At 33.4% G+C, this 19,566-nt stretch overlaps 3 protein-coding genes across 3 annotated transcripts; all 3 read left to right on the top strand.

Annotated features, from left to right (window-relative positions):
- Window positions 1–611: 611 nt before the first annotated feature.
- Window positions 612–7,175, top strand: LOC132170913 (myosin heavy chain-like protein). Its single transcript, XM_059582065.2, has 9 exons — window positions 612–1,237; window positions 1,393–1,520; window positions 1,699–1,746; window positions 1,903–2,016; window positions 3,102–3,170; window positions 3,292–3,339; window positions 3,555–3,710; window positions 6,609–6,689; window positions 6,814–7,175. Exons 1-9 carry the CDS (start codon window positions 1,084–1,086, stop codon window positions 6,877–6,879), a joined length of 864 nt encoding a protein of 287 aa, XP_059438048.2. The 5' UTR covers window positions 612–1,083; the 3' UTR covers window positions 6,880–7,175.
- An 860-nt stretch (window positions 7,176–8,035) lies between these two features.
- On the top strand, window positions 8,036–8,602 carry LOC148589850 (uncharacterized). Its single transcript, XM_088512343.1, has one exon. The coding sequence runs from the start codon at window positions 8,069–8,071 to the stop codon at window positions 8,525–8,527; it is 459 nt and encodes a 152-aa protein (XP_088368469.1). The 5' UTR covers window positions 8,036–8,068; the 3' UTR covers window positions 8,528–8,602.
- A 9,821-nt stretch (window positions 8,603–18,423) lies between these two features.
- On the top strand, window positions 18,424–19,566 carry LOC132171282 (protein E6-like). Its single transcript, XM_059582566.2, has one exon. The coding sequence runs from the start codon at window positions 18,505–18,507 to the stop codon at window positions 19,321–19,323; it is 819 nt and encodes a 272-aa protein (XP_059438549.2). The 5' UTR covers window positions 18,424–18,504; the 3' UTR covers window positions 19,324–19,566.

A 19,566-nucleotide genomic window follows, 5' to 3' on the forward strand; every position in this document is an offset into this window, starting at 1 on the left:
ATTTCTTTGCCTTTGGTGAAAGCATTTTTCATTAACTAATTTTGTTAGTCTAATTAGCATTCATTATGTTAATTAGTCCATTTTCTTTGGAAAAATGTATTTTATAATATAAAAAAAAAGTTGTGGTGGATCAATGTAAAAAAACTTCAATTTTTAGCCCAAAAAACAAATATTTGGGTCCAACAAAAAGTATTTGAGACCTAAAACAACTCATTTTTAATAAGTTATTTTAGCACAACAAAAAGTATTTGGGCTCTCAAAAGTAAAAAAAAACTCATTTTTGATCCAACAAAATAAATCAATATGAAACACACGGTTAACCGGCTTAACCGAACCGTTTAACTATGTACCGTTATTACTAATAATTTCAGTTAAAATTCTTATTGGTTTGGTATCGGTTAATAAACCGTCTATCCAAAAATTATCGGTTAATAACCGATAAGAGCCAAAACCGAACCGTTTTGGCCGATACACAGGCTTATTACCTACTTCATTTGAACAGGAGATCGGAAGACAAGATGGTAAGCTGTACGCACTGAGCACAAAAGATTATTATTATTATTATTTTAATTTTTGTAAGTTTTATGAATAAGCAAACCAAGAGGGCTTTCAGTGCTGCTGTCCTGAGTGGTTGTTTTTTACTTTTTGTTGTATTTTGCTGTATTTTCTTTTTATGTGGGTTATTGTTTCCTTGATCTGATTTAGATTGATCTTGTAGAGAAAACTTTTTTGGCCAATGTTCATCCTTCAACGGCTCCAACTAGTTTATTGCATTACCTTTCCAGCAACCTCCTCTTTACTGTGATTGTTATCTTTACCGCTTAAGACTCTTTATAGAGTCCTATTGCGGCTATTGCCACTTATTACAGCCGTGTGCGGCCCTTGGAACTTGGAAAGGCACGTGAGATAGTCATAGCCTAGACCGTTGGTTACTTTTACAGCAGATTTGCTCTACTTCTCAAAACGACGACGACGTCTTAGTTCGGTGACCTGAGAGCGAACGAGACAGTTTCGGCCTTTATTCCCCCTCTAATTCAATTTCGGCTTTCAGAGCGAGTGAGCTGAGAAGAAGCACTTTCAGAAATGGCGGTTCTTCTAATTCAATTTCTATGTCTAATTTCGGCCTTATTTCCCTCTCTCTTCTTCGCTCTCTCGGAGACCACATGTTCAGCTCCGCTTCATAACGACCGCTTGATTTGCGAATTGCGCCAACTCAAGCACAAGATCTCTCAATTAGGTACCATTTCAATTTCTCATCTTATATTCATTGATGTGTTGTTCATAGCATTGAGTTGTTCTTACTGTGGTATTTTCGTTCAACGTAATCTGAACTTTTTTTTAAAAAAAAAAAAATTAAAAGAAAATGGAGATTTAAATTGAATAATATTACAGAATCAGTTCTTGAAGAAAGCACGAAAAGCCTAAATCAGAAAAGCCTTTACCTCCAAGAGCGTGAGGAGGCAATTGAGGCTATGTCACGTAAGATCCACCATCTGCAGTCTACTATAGATGGTCTAAAGGTTCGTTTTCCATCACAACTATAAATGAAAGCTTTCAATCTTTTTTCGTTTTTATGTGCCAATGTTGTTATGGATCATTACAATATTAATTACACATGTTAGACTTAACTTATGAAGTGTTAGAATATTAATTAAGTTATTAAACTTACCATTTGCATGGATTGAATTTCAATCGCAGGGTGAATCATCACGGGCTGATGAAAGGCTTAGTGCTCTAGAGGAAGAGGTTTAATTCTATATATATATATATTTTAATTTGCATTTTCATTTTCAATTTTGATTTTACTTCTATTTAAGAAAGATGATGATGATAAGTAGCTGAATTAATTGGATGCTTATATGAAATTAAACTGATTTGAGAAGTTGACTTGGGGATGCTTAGGTACAACGTCTTTGGGCCGCATCAAGAAAGAACAACTTTGATATTCATAACTTAGAATATAAAGCTCAGGATGCCGAGGACAGGCTGGAAAGGGTTACCTCACAAGTTGAAAATGTCAGTACTCCAACTTGTCCATTTATTTTATATTCTTGTTTTGGTAAACGAATGAGTTGTGGGCACTAGTGGATTCTTGTTTGAATATCTTGACTGATGCTTTTGGTCCATCTGTATTAAAGTTTTGGTTTGTATTGAGTGCAGAGATGATCTTTCACTGTTTTCTGCCCTAAAGTTTCTATTTCCATTGTATAATATACCTTTGCTAATTTTTAAAATTTCTTATATTTTTTTTATCAACGAGTGGGTAATGGTTGTCGGCATTGGCCTGTAATGAAGAGCTGTGGTCACTTGAAATTGAGATAACATTAGTAGTGTTTCAGACACGTTGCCTATTTTTCTTGATTGGAGAACTAAGTAGATATGATTAGTGCTTATTAACTATATGAACGGGTAGCCTGCTTTGAGGGAGAAAATATAGTTTCTCGAGGACAAAGAGTTCATTAAAGTAAGTAATGAATTTTAAGCATTTTCCTTACTAGTCGTTTCCAAAAAAGTTTCTAGTGCTTAACAGTGCAACAAATTGTAAAAAATTGAAACAGGAAGCAACTCTGGACTCGCATCATTTTGGCTAGCTATCATTTCTTTTTCATGAGCTGATGTGGCTGTGTGGTTGCATTCAATGATACTGCATGAAGCTTTACAAATTCTGAATTTCCTAATTAATTGTATTGGATGTTTATAGTGCATTTCTATGCTGTGTGTTAAAGTATGAATTGATATTCAACCATGGCACCACCCTGCCTCAATGGATAAATAAATAGTTATTTAGAAGTAGAGACAAATATTGAAAAGAAACAACTAAATCAAAGCAACATCAGTGAGCAGTGTGGTGAATTTGATTCCGTAGTGCTCTAAAGGTATCGAACCCTGCATCTGGTGTTACTTCTCAGGAGTCCTGCTGAAATAGATATCACTTAGATGCAATGCCTCAAGCAAGTATCTTTTATGTTAATAAATTAACTTTTATTGGCCTATTGAAGAAGCATATATGCTGTCTGTGAGGACTTCCTGGGTTTCTTTTGCTTGTTCTTTATGAATATTTTTTTGCTAATAATATCATTTGGTTCTATGCTTTGCTTTAGATGGCTGACATCGTCACGGAGCATTGGATTCAAATTCAGCGGCTTGAGCAGGCTCTTCAAATTACTAAAGTATATTCCATTGAAAGGGACTCTATTTATATGATAAATTCATGAGTTTTTGGAAAGCCAAAATCTATATAGAAGTTTGTCAGTACTTCCCTAATCCTTTTTTTCTCTCTTGGGTAAATAGATGAGGGTTCAAAGACAAGTAGGCTCTACAAGATGCACGTTGTTGAAGGTAATATTGTACATGTAGTATTTCAGATAGTTTTTTCTTGGTTTATGAATTCAAATTCTAAAATTGTGTGAAATGTTACTGGAACTTCAGATAAATATCTATGCAATGTCAGCAGTGACAGCATCAAGCATTCTCTACAACCAGAGGCGGTTCTCATTTTGCATTTTTTTTTCTCGCACATCTGGGTCTTCATTAAATTTTTATGTGTTTTGTAGTTCAGCAACAACCTATTTGGCGATCATCGTCAAAAGCTGTTTGGGGTGGTTGAACCTTACTTATTTGGAAAAGGGCCTACCTTGAATTCCTACATCTCTCAAGCTCTGCATCAGTTGAACAGAGTATTCATGGCAGCTAAAAAGTATCACCATCAGGTCTGTACTAAGTATCTTTCTTGTTAGTTCTATGTAATGTTCAAGAAAGAAATTTCAGTTTTATAATAAGGACTTTGAAGCAATCCATAAAATTAAATGTGATATTATTCTACATTATGGTTGTGTTTGTTCCGACGTAAAATATTTTGTCACTGGAAACATTTTTAACAAAAACTACTGATTTTTTAGTGTTTGGTTAACACTTCAAAAATAATCCTAAAAACATTTTCTAATGTTTTTATATACTGGCAATCATTAATATGTTCATATAACCACACATAATTAGTAATTTATTCGCAATAAAATATAATAAAAACTAAAAATCAAGTTAATAACTGTATTAATTGATTTTTTTTTTAATGTAGAGAAAGTAAAAATTGATAAAATCCAGTGGTGTGCTAATCTATATAAGTATATATATATACGACAAGTGAAGGATTTTTGGAATGGACATCTTCTAAGAAAAAATGAGCTTTTAGTAAAATTTTCATGAGAAAGTATGAACATGTTAATGTTAGTACTTCAGCACAATGATAGGTCTTCCCTAAGCTCTCTCTCTCTCTGTGGCACGTGTAGGGCACCAACATTCTTAGACCCCACCAAAAAGCTTGATTAGAGACTCTTGTTCACTAAAGCAGAAATCCAGATCATCTTTGTAACTTGCGGCGTTTGTTCTTATGCTTTGAAGCAGTATTAGGTTTTAGATTAATCTGGCTAAATTCAAGCTGGTCCCTGCTGGAAATGTCACGAAGGTTGGAGGTTTGGCTAGCATCTTAGGTTGTAGGGTCTCTTCCCTTCCGATGAAATATCTAGGCCTTCTGCTGGGAGTTTCGTTTTAAGGCCAAATCTATTTGGGAAGATAAAGTGTCATCCGGATATATGGAAGAGGATGTATTTGTCAAAGGGTGGGAGAGTTAACTTGATTAAAAGTACTTTATCTAATCTGCCTACCTACTTCATTTCTCTTTTTCTCCTCCCACCTAGTGGTGCCAATCGCATGGAGAAGTTGCAGCGAAATTTTTGAATGAGGGTTGTAGGTTCGTAATTTACTTTTGTTAAATCGATCTCTTTTGGTGAAGTGGCTTTGGCGGTATGTTCATGAGAGAGGCCTTGCAGAGGGTGGTAGTGGATTATAAATATGACACCTCGTGGGGAGGGTGGTGTTTAAACAAGGTTCATGAGTCGTTTATGGTAGGGCTATGGAACAATATTAGGGGTTGGGGAGAGTTTTAGTCATACTAGATTTACGGTCGGTGACACCTCCAAAATTAGACCAGGCTCTCTAGGCAGCCTATCCAAAATTGTCCAGTTTAGCTCATAGTAAGGATGCTTTTGTGGCAGATCTTTTGGAGTTCTCTATTGACTCTCATCGATGGAATGTTAACTTTCTAAAAGCGACTCATGATTGGGAGGTAGACATATTTACCTCGTTCTTCAATTTGTTGTACTCTAGATTGAGAGGGGCTGATGAAGATAAGCTTTGTTGGGTTCCTTCCAAGAAAGAGTTGTTTGATGTTAGATCTTATTACAATGCCCTTGTTCCCCATGACAACACTTTTTTCCCTTGGAGAAGTATTTGGAGGAATAAGGTTCGTCGGCTGCCTTAGGGAATATACTCACTATGGATAATCTAAGAAAGCGGCTTGTCATGGTGGTTGATTGGTATTGTATGTTTAAGAAGAGTAGGGAGTCAGTGGACTACCTTTTACTCCATTGTGAGATCGCTAGTACCCTTTGGAATGCCATCTTCAACTTTGTTGGGTTGGCTTGGGTTATACCTTGTCGAGTAGTAGACCTTTTCGACTGTTGGAAAGGACAATTTGGTAGGCTCGATAATACTGCAATGTGGAAAATGGCTTCGTCTTGTCTTATGTGGTGTTCTTGGAGGGAAATAAATGATTCAAGGTTTGAAGATCACACATGGACGGTGGAGGAATTAAAGGATTTGTATGATGGTCTCTTCCAACCTCAGCAATGATTAGTCACAAAGCTCTGAATTATCATATATTGCAAACCCTTGTACTGTGCTATTGGATGTCATCCAGCCGGCTGCATTCTATTATTTCTTAGACTGATGTGTTAGGCATGTGTTGTTGTTTGGAAATACTATGAACACAAGGTGACCACTCACTTCTTTTATTTTATTTTATTTTATTGTTATGTTGAATTAATTCCCCCTTCATCAAAAAAAAAAAAAAAAAAATTAATTCCCCCTTCATCTAATCCTATTTGGAGTTGGGTCTTAATGTTTTGTTCTCTATAATGATAATTGTTAGGTTTTTAGTGTTGACAATTCAATATCAAAACATGTTTTGTTGTAAGCATTAGGTTTAGGGTTGAGTTAATATCGAATTGCAGTTGAAGAGGCATCGAATTCAAAAGATTTTCACTTCATTACCAAAATTTTTGTGTTGTTTGATTTTATGATTTTGTGGATTTTGGTTTTGATAACTGTGGTAACTGGTTTAATAATTGGCTTGGTAATCTTGATTGTTTAACAACTTGGGTCTAAATTCGAATTTTCAATAACAATCTAGAAGGCAAAGCTGGGTGAAGCAAATGACTTGGCACCAATACTCTGTAGAAATGGCAGAAATATTTTGCTCTCTATATGGATCTACCGCATATGGATTATAAGGTCCTGTAGGCCATGACATTTTCCAGGCATTTCAAAGCCTTGTAGATTTCACAAATTTTTAATCTTTGTATTTCACCCTATCACAGTGTACCAATTGTTTGTACAAATATTAAAAGTGTAAGATGTTAAATGTATTATGTATATGGATATTTTGGTTGCCGGCAAAGCCGTTATTGTTGCCCTCTGTATAGCCTATTTACTCTCTAGGATAAATATATAGCTGTGGTAATGAATTATGAACTTACAATTTCTTTTTGCAGTTGCAAGGTCTCATCAAACAAGAAATGGAAAAAAATGAATTCACTGCAGCTCTTGCCCACAGTGAATTGGTTTTCATTTTGGTATGTTATTTATTGCCTCCTCCATCTTGAAAGTTTTCCTCACTCACCTTTTTCTAAGACATGCATTCATATCTCACTTTTTTCTTGCGATATTAGATTTACTAATCAAATTGCAAATTTTCAGGCTTCTGCCCTAATTACTTTCCCAATAATGGGTGCTTGGGTTTTTCTCTCATCACAGTTTAGCTAGCTGGAAAACTCCTTTCCTTGAAAAGGTGAATGTTGGTATCCCTGATTTACTTACTACCCCTCTTGGAGAATATCTTATTTCTGTTTCAACGATTGCCGACACGTTGATCAGGATCAATTTTGTACCCGTCTTGATCTGGATTGTGGCTGCTATACAACTTCGGTCGAATTCTAGATTTTTGATTGTATAATAGTATCAAAGATATTCAATGAACCTCGCTCCTTTTGAGCTTCATACACATGTATAGTGCACTTTTGCAAGAATGGATATAGAGAGTCATATGCCATTGCCTACTCGCTTTTAGGTGCTTGTGCCTTTTCACTTGTTATTGTTTTGAAGTGCATTGACTCAGATATGACATGGTCTTAAAACCCTGCTTAACTGAAAGCTTTGCTGCATTTTCGGAACACCTCTTTTTAAATTCATCAAGGCTACCACACCGTTAGAGTACCGACTTTTGGAGTTCAAAATTTTCGATAAATTGATCTCTTCATTTTTGCGCATGTTGTCGTGTTTTGTCCGCTGGAGTGGAGTGGGAGAAGTTTGTCAGTACAGCAAATTAGGTTTGCTTAGATATAGTTCTTTAACTAAGTTTGTCAGTACAACAAATTACGCCAAAAGAGGATGATCTCTTATAGTTTCGAACAAAATGCCATGTCAGCCAGCCACATTTGCACCTACAAGGGTAATTTTAATCAAATTAAAGAGCTATTCTTGAAGGGCAAAATTTTAAAAACCATTACAAATCATCACTTATCACATGAAAACACTAGGGGTAAAGATTCGCGTGCCGATGAATGCATATAGGTCAATACTAACTTAACTCATTTAATTAAATGAGTTAAATCTCTCAACTCTAATCTTCTAATTTTGTATTGAGTTCGTGTTGAATTTGCAAGTCATGTAAAAAATTGTCCTTCATAAAATAGCATGTATTTAATTAAACGAATCAGACTCTTTAATCTTAAGCATCAGGTTCTTATAAAAAATTGCCGGCTTAAAAAAAAAAGCTCCCCCTCCCTCTTTCAACTTGGGCGAAAGAGAGAAAAAATTGAGGAAAACCGGGAAACAAGGAGATTATGCAAAATGTTTGGTGGGCTTAACTGGGAATATTATAAACTCTCGCCTATGTCAGCAATTTTACCATTCTTGACTATTTCACAACCTCATCTTCTACTCTTTCAGATTAATGGAAGAAGACACAACATGGGAGCAAAGGCTTCAGGCCTTGACCCACATCATAACCAGCCCCACAACCACACCATCTCTCCATTCTCAGTTCTTCATCTCCACCCAAATCCCCTGCTACCTCAACTGGGACTATCCTCCTATCCTCTGTACCAAGCACCCCTCAAGATTTCCTTCTCTTCACCTACGGTGGGGTTTCTCTCTTTTCCTCAAAAGGGTCTCCAGATTTGGGCTCCCTGAGACCTCATGGAGGTCCAAGTGCCCATTCCAACTGCCTCCACCGTTGATTCTTGCTAAGGGAGTGGAGGAAGCTCCGTGGGGAGAAGAACAAAGGAAAGAGTACGTCAGGACCAGGCTGAGAAGGAAACGACTTGGAAGTCATATTCACCCTTTGATTCCTTTTTTGATTCCCAATATTTTGCTGTTTTCTCTTCTGTTTTGGAACCCATTTCCTGATTGAGATTCCTAAGAAATTTATCCTCAAGTTCGTAGATGTAAATTTAAAATTTCCATAAAGGATTTGCATTAGCAGGCACATATGGTTGCTTTGAGTTTTGGTTTTAAATTGTGATTGTTATCAACTTATAATTAGTTTGTGTGTTACGATGTGCTCAAGGTTTGCCCAAATTAATATCCAACAATTTTAGTGCTTTTTAAATTAATGGTTAAGCTCTTAACAACGGTTATAAGTATACACACAACGGGTTTTAGCAGAGTCGACAAATTTTTACATGATTCATAAATTTGATACAAACTCAATACAAATAAAGAATTAACTAAATTGACACGGATTAAAAATAACTTATTTATTCTTATACTCATAATAGCTAATAATTTTTTACATTACTTTGAACCCGATACGATCACAAGAATGTAACTTAACAGCGTCAGTCAAAGATAATGACGTGTCAAAATTGGAATGGAGCTTCAAGGGACCGGTCAATAAGTTTTTTAAATATTAAGAATGCTACAGTACTATTTAATGTTAAAAATAAAAATAAAAAAAAAGTTTGTGGCTTTCTTATCTATTAATTTAATGTAAAATATTTCTCTCATCTCTCATCTATTTGCCTTGCATAAGGGATTATGTTGAAATTTTATATATAAAAAAATGAGAGTAAATAATAAAATTATATTTTGTAAAGGAAGAATATGTTGTAAATTAATTAACACGTAATTTACAATTTTTAATTCTGTTCAATACTCTCAAATAAATTACAAACAATAAAATAATTGCTCTCCTACCAAAACACAGAATATATATATATACTTGTATTTTGAATTTGTAGAAAATGAAAATAGAACATAGTATATGTATGCTTGTATTTTGCATTTGCCAAAAAAAATGAAAATAGATCATAATATATGGATACTTATTTTTTGACTTCTGGAGGAACCATTGCTATCATGGGGTTGGCCCTGACCCTAAGTTCCTAACTGACCCAAGCCAACAGGGTTCAATTGTGTTATTCCCATACCTTGTTGGTTTGGTAGGGATAGGGCAGAGTCAATGTGTCATATAACATTACTTATTGTTCCCTTGTGTGATTTTTGAGAAGTTGGAGAAAAATAAATGGGTTGGGCATTGGACTCTACTTAATCAGCATATAGATTTTGGGAAAAAGAAATGGAAGTCGGGTATTGAAGTTTACGGAGAGAGAAGAAAGCAGACTTACATATTTTATCAATGTTTTAGTCTTATTCTCTTAATTAGGGGTGGGCAAAGTACTCCCATCTACAGACATTAACAGCTTAATGACTTCTGGTGGTCAGTAATTGATATAGATTTTTTATACCAACGTCGGTTCAGTTAACCAAATTGAACCAAACCAAAATAATTGAAAAATAAAGTGACGTTTCATATGAAATGAAATGTATGGTGGATTCAGTGACGGAACTAGGGGTGACCCGTGTAAGCCATGGCCCCCCAATACAAGGAAAAAAAAAATTTAAGGGAAAAAAAAATTATAAGGTAAATTTTTTATTTTTTATTTTTTGTCTATCAACCCCTACCCACTAAAATTTTTGGCCTTTGGCCCCAACCCATACCGAAGTCTAACTCCGTCCCTGGGTGGACTCTTATGTTGACAACAACAACAACTATGGATTGTTATGTTCGAAAACATATTTATTGTTTTCATGGTTAAATAATTATTGTTATGGATTGTTATAGATTTTTACATGGTATTCACTATTCAGTTTCGTGTGTTAAATAATTATTGTGTTAATTAATGTCTGAGTAAATTTTGGGCCCATTTAAAATTAGTCTTGGTTCAATATATCTAATTTAAAAACAAAAAAAACAAAAAAACAAAAACAAAACAAAATAGGTTCAGAAAGCTATTTTAGCCTAAAAATAACAATTTGACCCTTAAAACAACTAATTTTTGGCCCATTTAAAATAGGATTGGCCCAATTAAAAAACCCACAATTAACTGATTAACCGACTAATTTTAACCGAAAATTTCGAAATTATTATGATTTGTTGTCATTTACATGAAGGAGAGTAGTGTTTTTGGACCCATTAGAGGATGGATTGGACAAGCAAGACAAATGCCCAGAGAAAATAAGGTGGCCCAATAACGCAAATTGAAACTTTATATGAGTGGAGCGGATGGAGAACCAATTTGGCAGCTGAAATTTCTAATGAATGGAGAAGAATTAGGCAAAGCAACTAATCAATTATACTATAATTTACTTTTAATTGTATTTTCTGTATATGGCATGTCCATGGCAGAACTCTAGGTGCAACTAATCAATTATGAAGTTAATGAAACTTCATAACTTCATATGGTGCACGTCCATGGTGACATCCATGGAAATGCACTATATATCTAAGCACCCATCGAGCGACCAACACTGTGTTTGGTCGGCCACCTAATTATGGAAAATGTTCCTCTCCATTTTAAATGAAATGAAATGGAGAGTGTTTAGTTAGAGTGTTTTAGAGGGGTAAAATTGTCCAAAAAATTAAAATGTCAATTTTATCCCTCTAAAAAACACTAACCGAATATTATTCATTTCATTTGAAATTGAGAGGATCCTATTTCCCTGAGTACACCTTCATACCTCCATGCGATGAGGTCACTGTAGTGGCAATTGGGTTCAAGTAGTTTGCAGTGGGTTTTCTAACCCTAAAAAGCTTGAACACACATAAAAGCTCTCCATGGTTTCAGAAAAACACTCAAAACAAAGTAGAGTTGTGTATTCAAACGAATCAAAGAATCTTAGCAATAGAAACTCTAAAGAAATATTTTAGTAGAGAGGTGTATTATAACCTACAGTACTCAATAATGCCCTATAGGTGGAATACACGAGCTTTGTATTTATAGGCTAAGTTAGTTATCTTAATTAAGACTTTTCCTTCATTATTCATCTCATCAAGGAATAATAGTCCAAATAAAATTCAAATCCAATTATGATTTTACAAATAATTTATTAGTTGGAATAAATTACTGAACACCTTGATTTGTGTCTAATGAAACCATATGTGGCATGCAACCCACACTTTAATTATTATGATATTTCAAAAACCTCCACCCATTATTCCAAATACTAATGAATTGATTTATTATCCAACTATAAGAACACATGAGAATTACATATTCTAAGGATACATGCTAATTTAATAAACTGAATTGTAAGAAATTCTTTTATTATTTCAAATCCAATTTGCAGGAGATGACGGCCAACTGTGGCTACTTTAGCTAGTCATAGCTGGCTATTCTAGCTGAACGTTATCATGGTAATCCAAACTTCCTCAAGACCAATTTAATTATAACTTGATCCAGTTTAATTAGGATTTTAGTGGGACCCAAAGTGGCTATCACTAATAAAGAGTGAGTGATTCCTATTTGGGGATTCCAACATGTTCCTTAATATGTGCTTAACTACATGGAGATTGCCATCAAACCACTTAGCTATCGCCGCTGATAGTAACATGTATGTGGTTTTTGCAATGAAATGATACTTTTCCGGTAAAGTAGAATTTCAACAAATATGAGGGTGTTCAATTTGCCGATAACATTAGATTGTTATTAGACTATTCTTCTTAAACGGATTTTGTATTATTATTCAATGGAATTTCATCCCCTCTTCTCTTATGTGATATTTATTAATCGAAAATATATATATATATATAAGGCTGCTATCATATTATTAGTTGATTGTGAAAAAGAAAAACTAGAAGCCAAGAAACTATTTAAGACCCATGATTTACCAACTAAGAAATTTATCCCTATTTATCATTACATGTGATGCTATAAGGACAAAGTTTTCCTCTAAATTAGGTTGGAGGAATTTCCTTCGATCTAATTTATAAAAGTGATACATGTCCCTTAAACATGTGAGATGCACATGAGTTTTTAATAAAATTTATTTCAACTTTGTCCCTGCTATTAAAAATTCATGTGCATCTCACATGTTTAAGGGACACGTGTCACTTTTATAGATTAAGTTGAAAGAAATTCCTCCAACCCAATTTGGATGAAAACTTTGTCCAAACTCATGGGACAAAGTTTTCCTTCAAACTCGGTTAAACTCGGTTAGAAAAATTTTCTTTAACCTAATCTTTAAAAGTGACACGTGTCCCTTCTTTTAATAACATGTGAATCACCAAATTGCACATGTTATTAAAAGAAGGAACAAGTGTCACTTTTATAAATTAGATTAAAAAAAAAAATTCATCCAATCCAATTTGAATGAAAACTTTATTTATAGCTACATGAGCCCACATTAGGAATTCATGCCAAATTTGAAAAGCAACTTACAATATATATATATATATATATATATAAGAAAAAAGAAAAAAGAAAAGGCAGACAAGATTTTGTCTCAAAAAAAAAATCCCCCGCAAATATGAAGTCAAACAATCAAAGACTTTGGATTCTTGTTACACTTTTCTCTTCTTTTCTTTTCTGTTCTTGTTCTTTTTCTTTTCCCCTTTCCCTTTCACTTTGGTTTTAAGAAACAACCAATTGCCGAAAACAGACCATGAAAGATTGAAAACTCCCCTACCGCTAATCACGCAACAATTTCACATAATCCGAGAAAAACAAAAAAATAATAATAATAATAATAAAGAAAAAGAAAAAGCAAAAAAGTTTTACTTGATTGGTCAAACACGAACGTTGACTATAAAGCATTTGCTACAAAACATACTTTTTTTTTTTTTTTTTTTTTTGAAATTGCTAGGATATTATGTAGACACTGCGATAATTTGGGGAAGGATAGGAAAAGAGGGGAATATTAAACTTTGAAAATTGGTTTCGACGTGTGAAGAGGTATAGAGTCATTTTCTTTCTACAATGACAAATTAATTATTGACTCAAAAATTATTATTATTATTTTTTTTTTAATCTAAGTGTATAGAAACATATAATAAGATAAATATAAAAGGGGAATAATAATAATGAAAGGAAATAGAATTAATACAGAAATTAAGATGGTTCAGCATATAGCCTACATCCGCACATCAAAGCCTTAATATGCTATATATTTTCTTGATTATATGATCTGAGTAGACAGCTCTATTTATAAAACTTTACATATGATTTAAAATATTTGAAATACAAAAATATTCCTTAAATCATGATTAACAAATATTATATAAATCCCTTGATTTAGGGAATACAAAATCATTATATCCTTAACAAAGTGAAACATAAAAAAAAATAAAGATGGATCAAACAATCCAAAATGAAAAATATTTAATGTGTTTTTTTGTGCTTCGAATAAAAATAGTTGAGTGATTTGTATTAAAAATTGTTTGTTAATATTTTTATTTTTTTAGTAAAAATAAATAAATAGATAAAAATGAGAGAAGGCATTAGCAAACACACCCTAAACTTTATATAAAAGGGTTACAGATTGAAGTGACTATTGAGGTATTATCAAATCATGTATATCACATTTGTCAATTTGTCAATTGCTATGAATTTTGTGCTCAATTGATGGGTATCAATTATGATACCCTTAGCATCACTCATTCAAATAACTTTCTTATTTAAGATTGGGATTTCTAGCAATTTGCCATCAAATTGTTAATTTGAGCAACAATTGTAAAAGTGTTCATATTAACCCACATGGCCACATGCTCGGATCTTATAGCATATTTGGATTGAGAAATGATAAAGGCACAATTTTTTTTATACAACTTTGACCCAACTTTTCTCTTATTTTTTATTTTTTTAAAAAAAAAAATTAATTAAAAAAAAATCTAAAGCAATAATGAATCTATGTGGTCCTTTTTTATTTGGTATTTTTTTTTCTTTAAAAAGTGGTATTTTTCTTCATAAAAATAGTCTCTCTTTTTTTTTAAAAAAAAAAAAAATGGTCATTATTACGAAGAAAAAGTCAATTTTTTTATAAAAAAAAAAAAAAAATTACAAAAAAAAAAGGACCACATAAGATGTTATGGCTTTATAAATTTTTTTTATTTTTTATTTTTAAAAATGACCACATAAGAAAAAAATTTGGCCAAAGTCATGTTTTTATCATACTTCATTTGGATTGTCCTAAAGTTAGAAATTTATTCAATCTCGTCAAATCCCGAAAATTAGATAACCTAATCTTATAATCCTCTTCAAATTCCTAACCTTTACTAAGATTAATGCCTTTGACACTAATCTCCCTTCTTTTTCTAAGGTTTTACTGCTTTGGGCCATTAATAATTAAGTCAAAAATAGGCTTTTGCTTTCGGCAAATCAAGCTGATCAAGTTCATCTTCGGTCGCAGTGAGTAGTTAAGTCTTAGGTAGGAGGGCAGGTGGCTCATGCACAAGGCATGGAAGCTTCTTTTGCAGTACTTCTTTAACCTTTAAACGAAGCCTCGATATTTGTGAAGAACAATACTACCGATGTGGGACTCATTCAATCTTTTTTTTCTCCTTCTCCTTTTTACTTTTTTTTCTCTTTATAATTTCTTTAATTATCATAAATCTACATCACTAAGTGGACCTCCAAGTAGTTGGGCAGCAGCACATTCGAATTACTGTAACTTAAACATCAAACCAACTGATCCAAACAGATGAGATTATTAAAAGTATACAGAACTGACGGTTAAGATCATATAAATTGCACTTAAAGATGTAGCAACCAGTAGTTATATATTTATTAGACCTCAAGGTACAACACATACCAAAATGGGTTGCATTAAATGGTATACATGTTAGAACAGAAAAATTAATGCTCTTTTGATGCGTTACTTTCCTTAATGTTGACGTTATTTGTCCTCACCAATTATGATAAATTGGTGTACATGTGGTTATAATAAATATGTCTCTAGGAATTGGGGGCGGGGGGGCATGGCCTATACCAATCACCTCCTGTCCTTGGATACAATAGAGCTCAATTTTATTTTTATTTATTTATTTATTTTTTTTAATTTTTGTATTTTTGTATTTTTTTTTATTGCGTTTTGCACAAAACAAAATCAAACCATAACACCCTTAGATTTACAATTCTAGCAAGATGATTATGTTAAGCTACATAGTACGTACCACTTATCTCAAAAGCTTAAACTGATAAGAGATGAAGAATTCAATTATTTAATTAATACTTTAACATTATCCCTCACATGTGAGCTTAAATTTTCTTTTAGTAGGTGAGATTTAACACGTAAAACATTTAACTAAAATAAGGGGTAAACTCATGGGACCTTTGGCTTTATATCATGTTAAATTACTACTTATTTCAAAAGTTTAAACTAATAGGAAGTAATGAATTTAATTATTTAATCAATACTTTAGAATGTTGTTTCTATGGGTGAAAATGCAGTTAGTAAAATCGGCTAACCGTCTTCGCCGATTTTTAAAAAGAAAAAAGACAAAAAAAAAATTTTAATTAAAACAAATATATATATAATCAATACTAAACAGTTAGGGATTTTTTCTAACAGCTTCAAAAGCGATTAGGTGAATTAGATTTAGTGATTAGTAGGCGATCAATACTAAACAGTTAGGGATTTCTTCTAACAGCTTCAAAAGCGATTGGGTGATTAGATTTAGTGATTAGTAGGCGATTAATAACTGTCGGCTATTCAAGCCCTATATGTTTCTATATAAAATAAAATAAAAAACAATTAAAAATAAAAAAAAGGTAGAAAGAATTGAGAGAGATAAAAGAAGAGAAGATATCAGTGTCAAGAAATTGGCGCCATTCTTAAACTTAACAAACTTTGAGTAGATAGTGATAGAGGATTAACCAATGATCTCTCTTGCTTAAAAATGTAAGGTTGAGATAATTTAGCTTTACCATATTCGGCCTGCAGGGAGCCCAGGCTTTTAGTAATTAATAATAATAATTGATGATGCAGTTGGAATGTGGAGTCCACCCATGACCAAAACTTATCAACTCTTGCACGTGCCGCACGCGTGAAGAAAAAATGGTTCGGGACTGTAGGTGGGGAGTGGGGGCCAGCGTTCGTAAAGATTAGGTGCGTCCTTTGCAGAAGACAAAGCGTAGAGGGGCACATGCTGTATGCACTAAATGCCATTATTTGCATGCCCCACCCACTCCTCAATCCACGCATTATTACACGCTCTTGCTGTGTTTTTCTTTCTTCCCACCAATTTCCGTCGGTACTCTTTTTCTCAACCCTCTCTATATTCCCTCTCTCTCTCTCTCTCTCTCTCTCTCTTTCTTGCCCTTTTTCATTTTTAAAGGTAAATCATGATTAATGGGCATTGGATTTGGACATTCTTTTTAACAAAACCCTTAACACTTCTCATAATCACATTTTGGTCTTGATTCTAAGGAGTGAAAAACACCTAACTTATGTGTAAATAGTACTTAATTAGTATCATGTTATTTGACTAGTGTGGAGACTTAAAAAGCTTCTCCCTTGATAATTCACAAAAAAAAAAAAAAAAAAAAAAAAAAAAAAAAATCCACATACCCTCCTCAAACTACCACCTAATTCACAATGACCCACAAACTTTCAATTGTAACAATGTACCCTCAAACTATCAAAACATTATCAATGTCTCTAATGATAAAACTACCCTTAGTAAAGTAAATAAAAAACTAAAATTTCTAGAACAACCTAAAATAAAATAAAAAAATCTTTTTATAAGAAAAAAAAATTAAAAATTTCGATTTTTTTTTTTTTACAAAAATTGAAATTTTTCGTTTTTTTTTTTTAAATGTTTTCTTTTATAATTTTTAAATAAAAATTTCTGTTTTAAAAAAAATTAAAAAAAAAAATTGTTTAAAAAACTAAAATTTTCGTTTTTTAAAACATATTTAAAAAAATTGAAAAAAAATAAAAATTAAATTTATTTATTTTTAAATAAAAATTTCCCGTTTAAAAAAAAAATCGTTTTTTTTTTAATTTTTTAATTATAGGGGTATTTTTGTCATATTGTTTATATAGGGGCATTGTGATCTTTTTGCTAGCTTTTGGGGGGAGGGGGGGATATTAACAATATTTTGGTAGTTTGAGGATTCATTGTCACAATTGAAAGTTTTGAGGGACATTGTTAATTAGGTAATAGTTTGAGGGGGTATGTAAACTTTACCAAAAAATAAATAAATAAATAACCAATTGTAAATTTAATTATTTAATTAATATTTTAACATTCTCTTTTACATGTGAGTTCAAACCATTTTTTAACATGTAAAATCCAATAGGAAAATGACTGATTTTCTCCTCTGATCCTTCTCTCATCCTCGATCTTTATTTTTAAAATTATCATTAAATTTGTGGGCTCATGTGTAGAGCCTACATAAGTCCCAAAAATTCAATGATAATTTTAAAAATTAGGAAGGTGAAAAAGAACCAAGAGAGAATATATAACACGTCTCAACAAAATACATGAAATATTTAACTGGAACAATATGTATGAATACAATTTGTATTTGATATAAACACTACACTCTACAATGTTAATTGTGCAAGTCTTATCTAGTGGTTGGTTGGTTCAGATTGCAGCTTGAGCTTGGGTTTGTTAATGGAGATGTGTTTCTAACAGGATTCGAGGCATTTAAGTTAATAGAAAATGATAAAATATAATAATTTAAGTAAAAAATAATGAATTTGGTTTGCTTAGAGAAGACGAAATATCAATTAAGAAGCAATAGTTGCTTGTGTCACATGACTAGGTCTTTGATTAAAAAGATTTAGCACACAATTATATTGTTTTCACCATGGAGAACATAAAGTTAATCTCTTCCTCTTTTTTTTTTTTTTTAGTTTTAATAGGAAATGGTCAATAGAAAGAAAAGTGCTCTTCGATAAGGTTCACCCGCACCGGGGGCCACTACAATAAAAATATGCTTCCGTCCATTTGCACCTAATGAGTGGAAAAAATTGGATAGAGAGAGAGAAGCTTTGTATATAAATTGGACCATGATCAGAAGCACTAACCTAGCTCACTATATACTGCTTAGTCCACAAAGGCTATAGCACTATCTTTTTCTTTCTCTAGCTTTGCCACCCATGGCTTCCTCTGCAAAATTCACATCTTTTCTCTTCCTGATCCTAACCCTCTTCTTCTCTTTGCAAATCCATGCTAGAGAAAGCCAGTTCTTCAGCAAAGTCACAAACAACAAAGAGACAACAACAGTGATCCCCAACAAAGAAGAAACCACAACAAAACAAAACCAACAAGAGCCAACCTTCATCCCAGAGACCCAAGGCGGCTACGGCCTCTACGGCCACGAGTCCGGCCAGTTTCCTCCCACCACCACCACCACAACCACCACCCCAACCCACGTCAATGCCGCACCCACCCGTGTCCCATACAAAAACGAGTTCGACGATGAAGAGTCCTTGAACAAGTACCTCAACACCAACGACGACCACAACAAGAACTACTATTACAACACTAACGACGACCACAACAAGAACTACTATTACAACACCAACGACGACAACCTCAACAACAAGAACAAGAACTATTACTTCAACAAGAACGGCTACCAGGCCAGCCAATACGGCGGCTTTGGCGACACAAAGCTGACGACGACAGAGAAAGGGTATTCCACCATGGCCAACCAGAACAACTACAATGAGCGGCAAGGGATGAGCGACACAAGGTTTATGGCGAATGGGAAGTACTACTACGACATTCATGGCGAGAAGTACAATCCTAACCAGTATGGGAACTCCAGAGGCGCCGTGGCTTCAAGAAACTGGTACGGCAACAAGGGTGGTTACTATGGCAACAATGAGAACTCCTTCGAGCGCAGCAACTCCATGGAAGGGTACCAGAATGAGGAAGAGTTCCAAGAGGAACAAAATGAGTTCGAGCCGTGATGATGATGATGAGTACAACAACAAAAAAGTTGCCAAGAATTGTGAGATTTGTTTAAGCAAATTCAGGGGTGTTTTATATAATATTTAAAAGCACGCATAGGTCGTTTTATTATATATGCAGGGTTCTTATGGTCAATTTGTTATCTTGTTTGTGGGTTTGCATACTCTTCATGCTCTGAAAAGTTCAAGTATGAATTAAAGCATAATTTTGCTTTTGGTTATAATAAAATGTATATTGTACTA

This window comes from Corylus avellana, chromosome 1 (genome assembly GCF_965113065.1).
Source record: "Corylus avellana chromosome 1, dhCorAvel1.hap1.2, whole genome shotgun sequence".
Lineage (NCBI taxonomy): Eukaryota > Viridiplantae > Streptophyta > Magnoliopsida > Fagales > Betulaceae > Corylus > Corylus avellana.

Coding starts and splice junctions, on each gene's coding strand:
- LOC132170913 (XM_059582065.2), top strand. CDS start 1,084: ATGGCGGTTCTTCTAATTCAATTTCTATGTCTAATTTCGGCCTTATTT. Junction 2,017..3,101: donor TTACCTCACAAGTTGAAAAT/GTCAGTACTCCA, acceptor GCTTTGCTTTAG/ATGGCTGACATCGTCACGGA. Junction 3,711..6,608: donor CTAAAAAGTATCACCATCAG/GTCTGTACTAAG, acceptor TTCTTTTTGCAG/TTGCAAGGTCTCATCAAACA.
- LOC148589850 (XM_088512343.1), top strand. CDS start 8,069: ATGGAAGAAGACACAACATGGGAGCAAAGGCTTCAGGCCTTGACCCAC.
- LOC132171282 (XM_059582566.2), top strand. CDS start 18,505: ATGGCTTCCTCTGCAAAATTCACATCTTTTCTCTTCCTGATCCTAACC.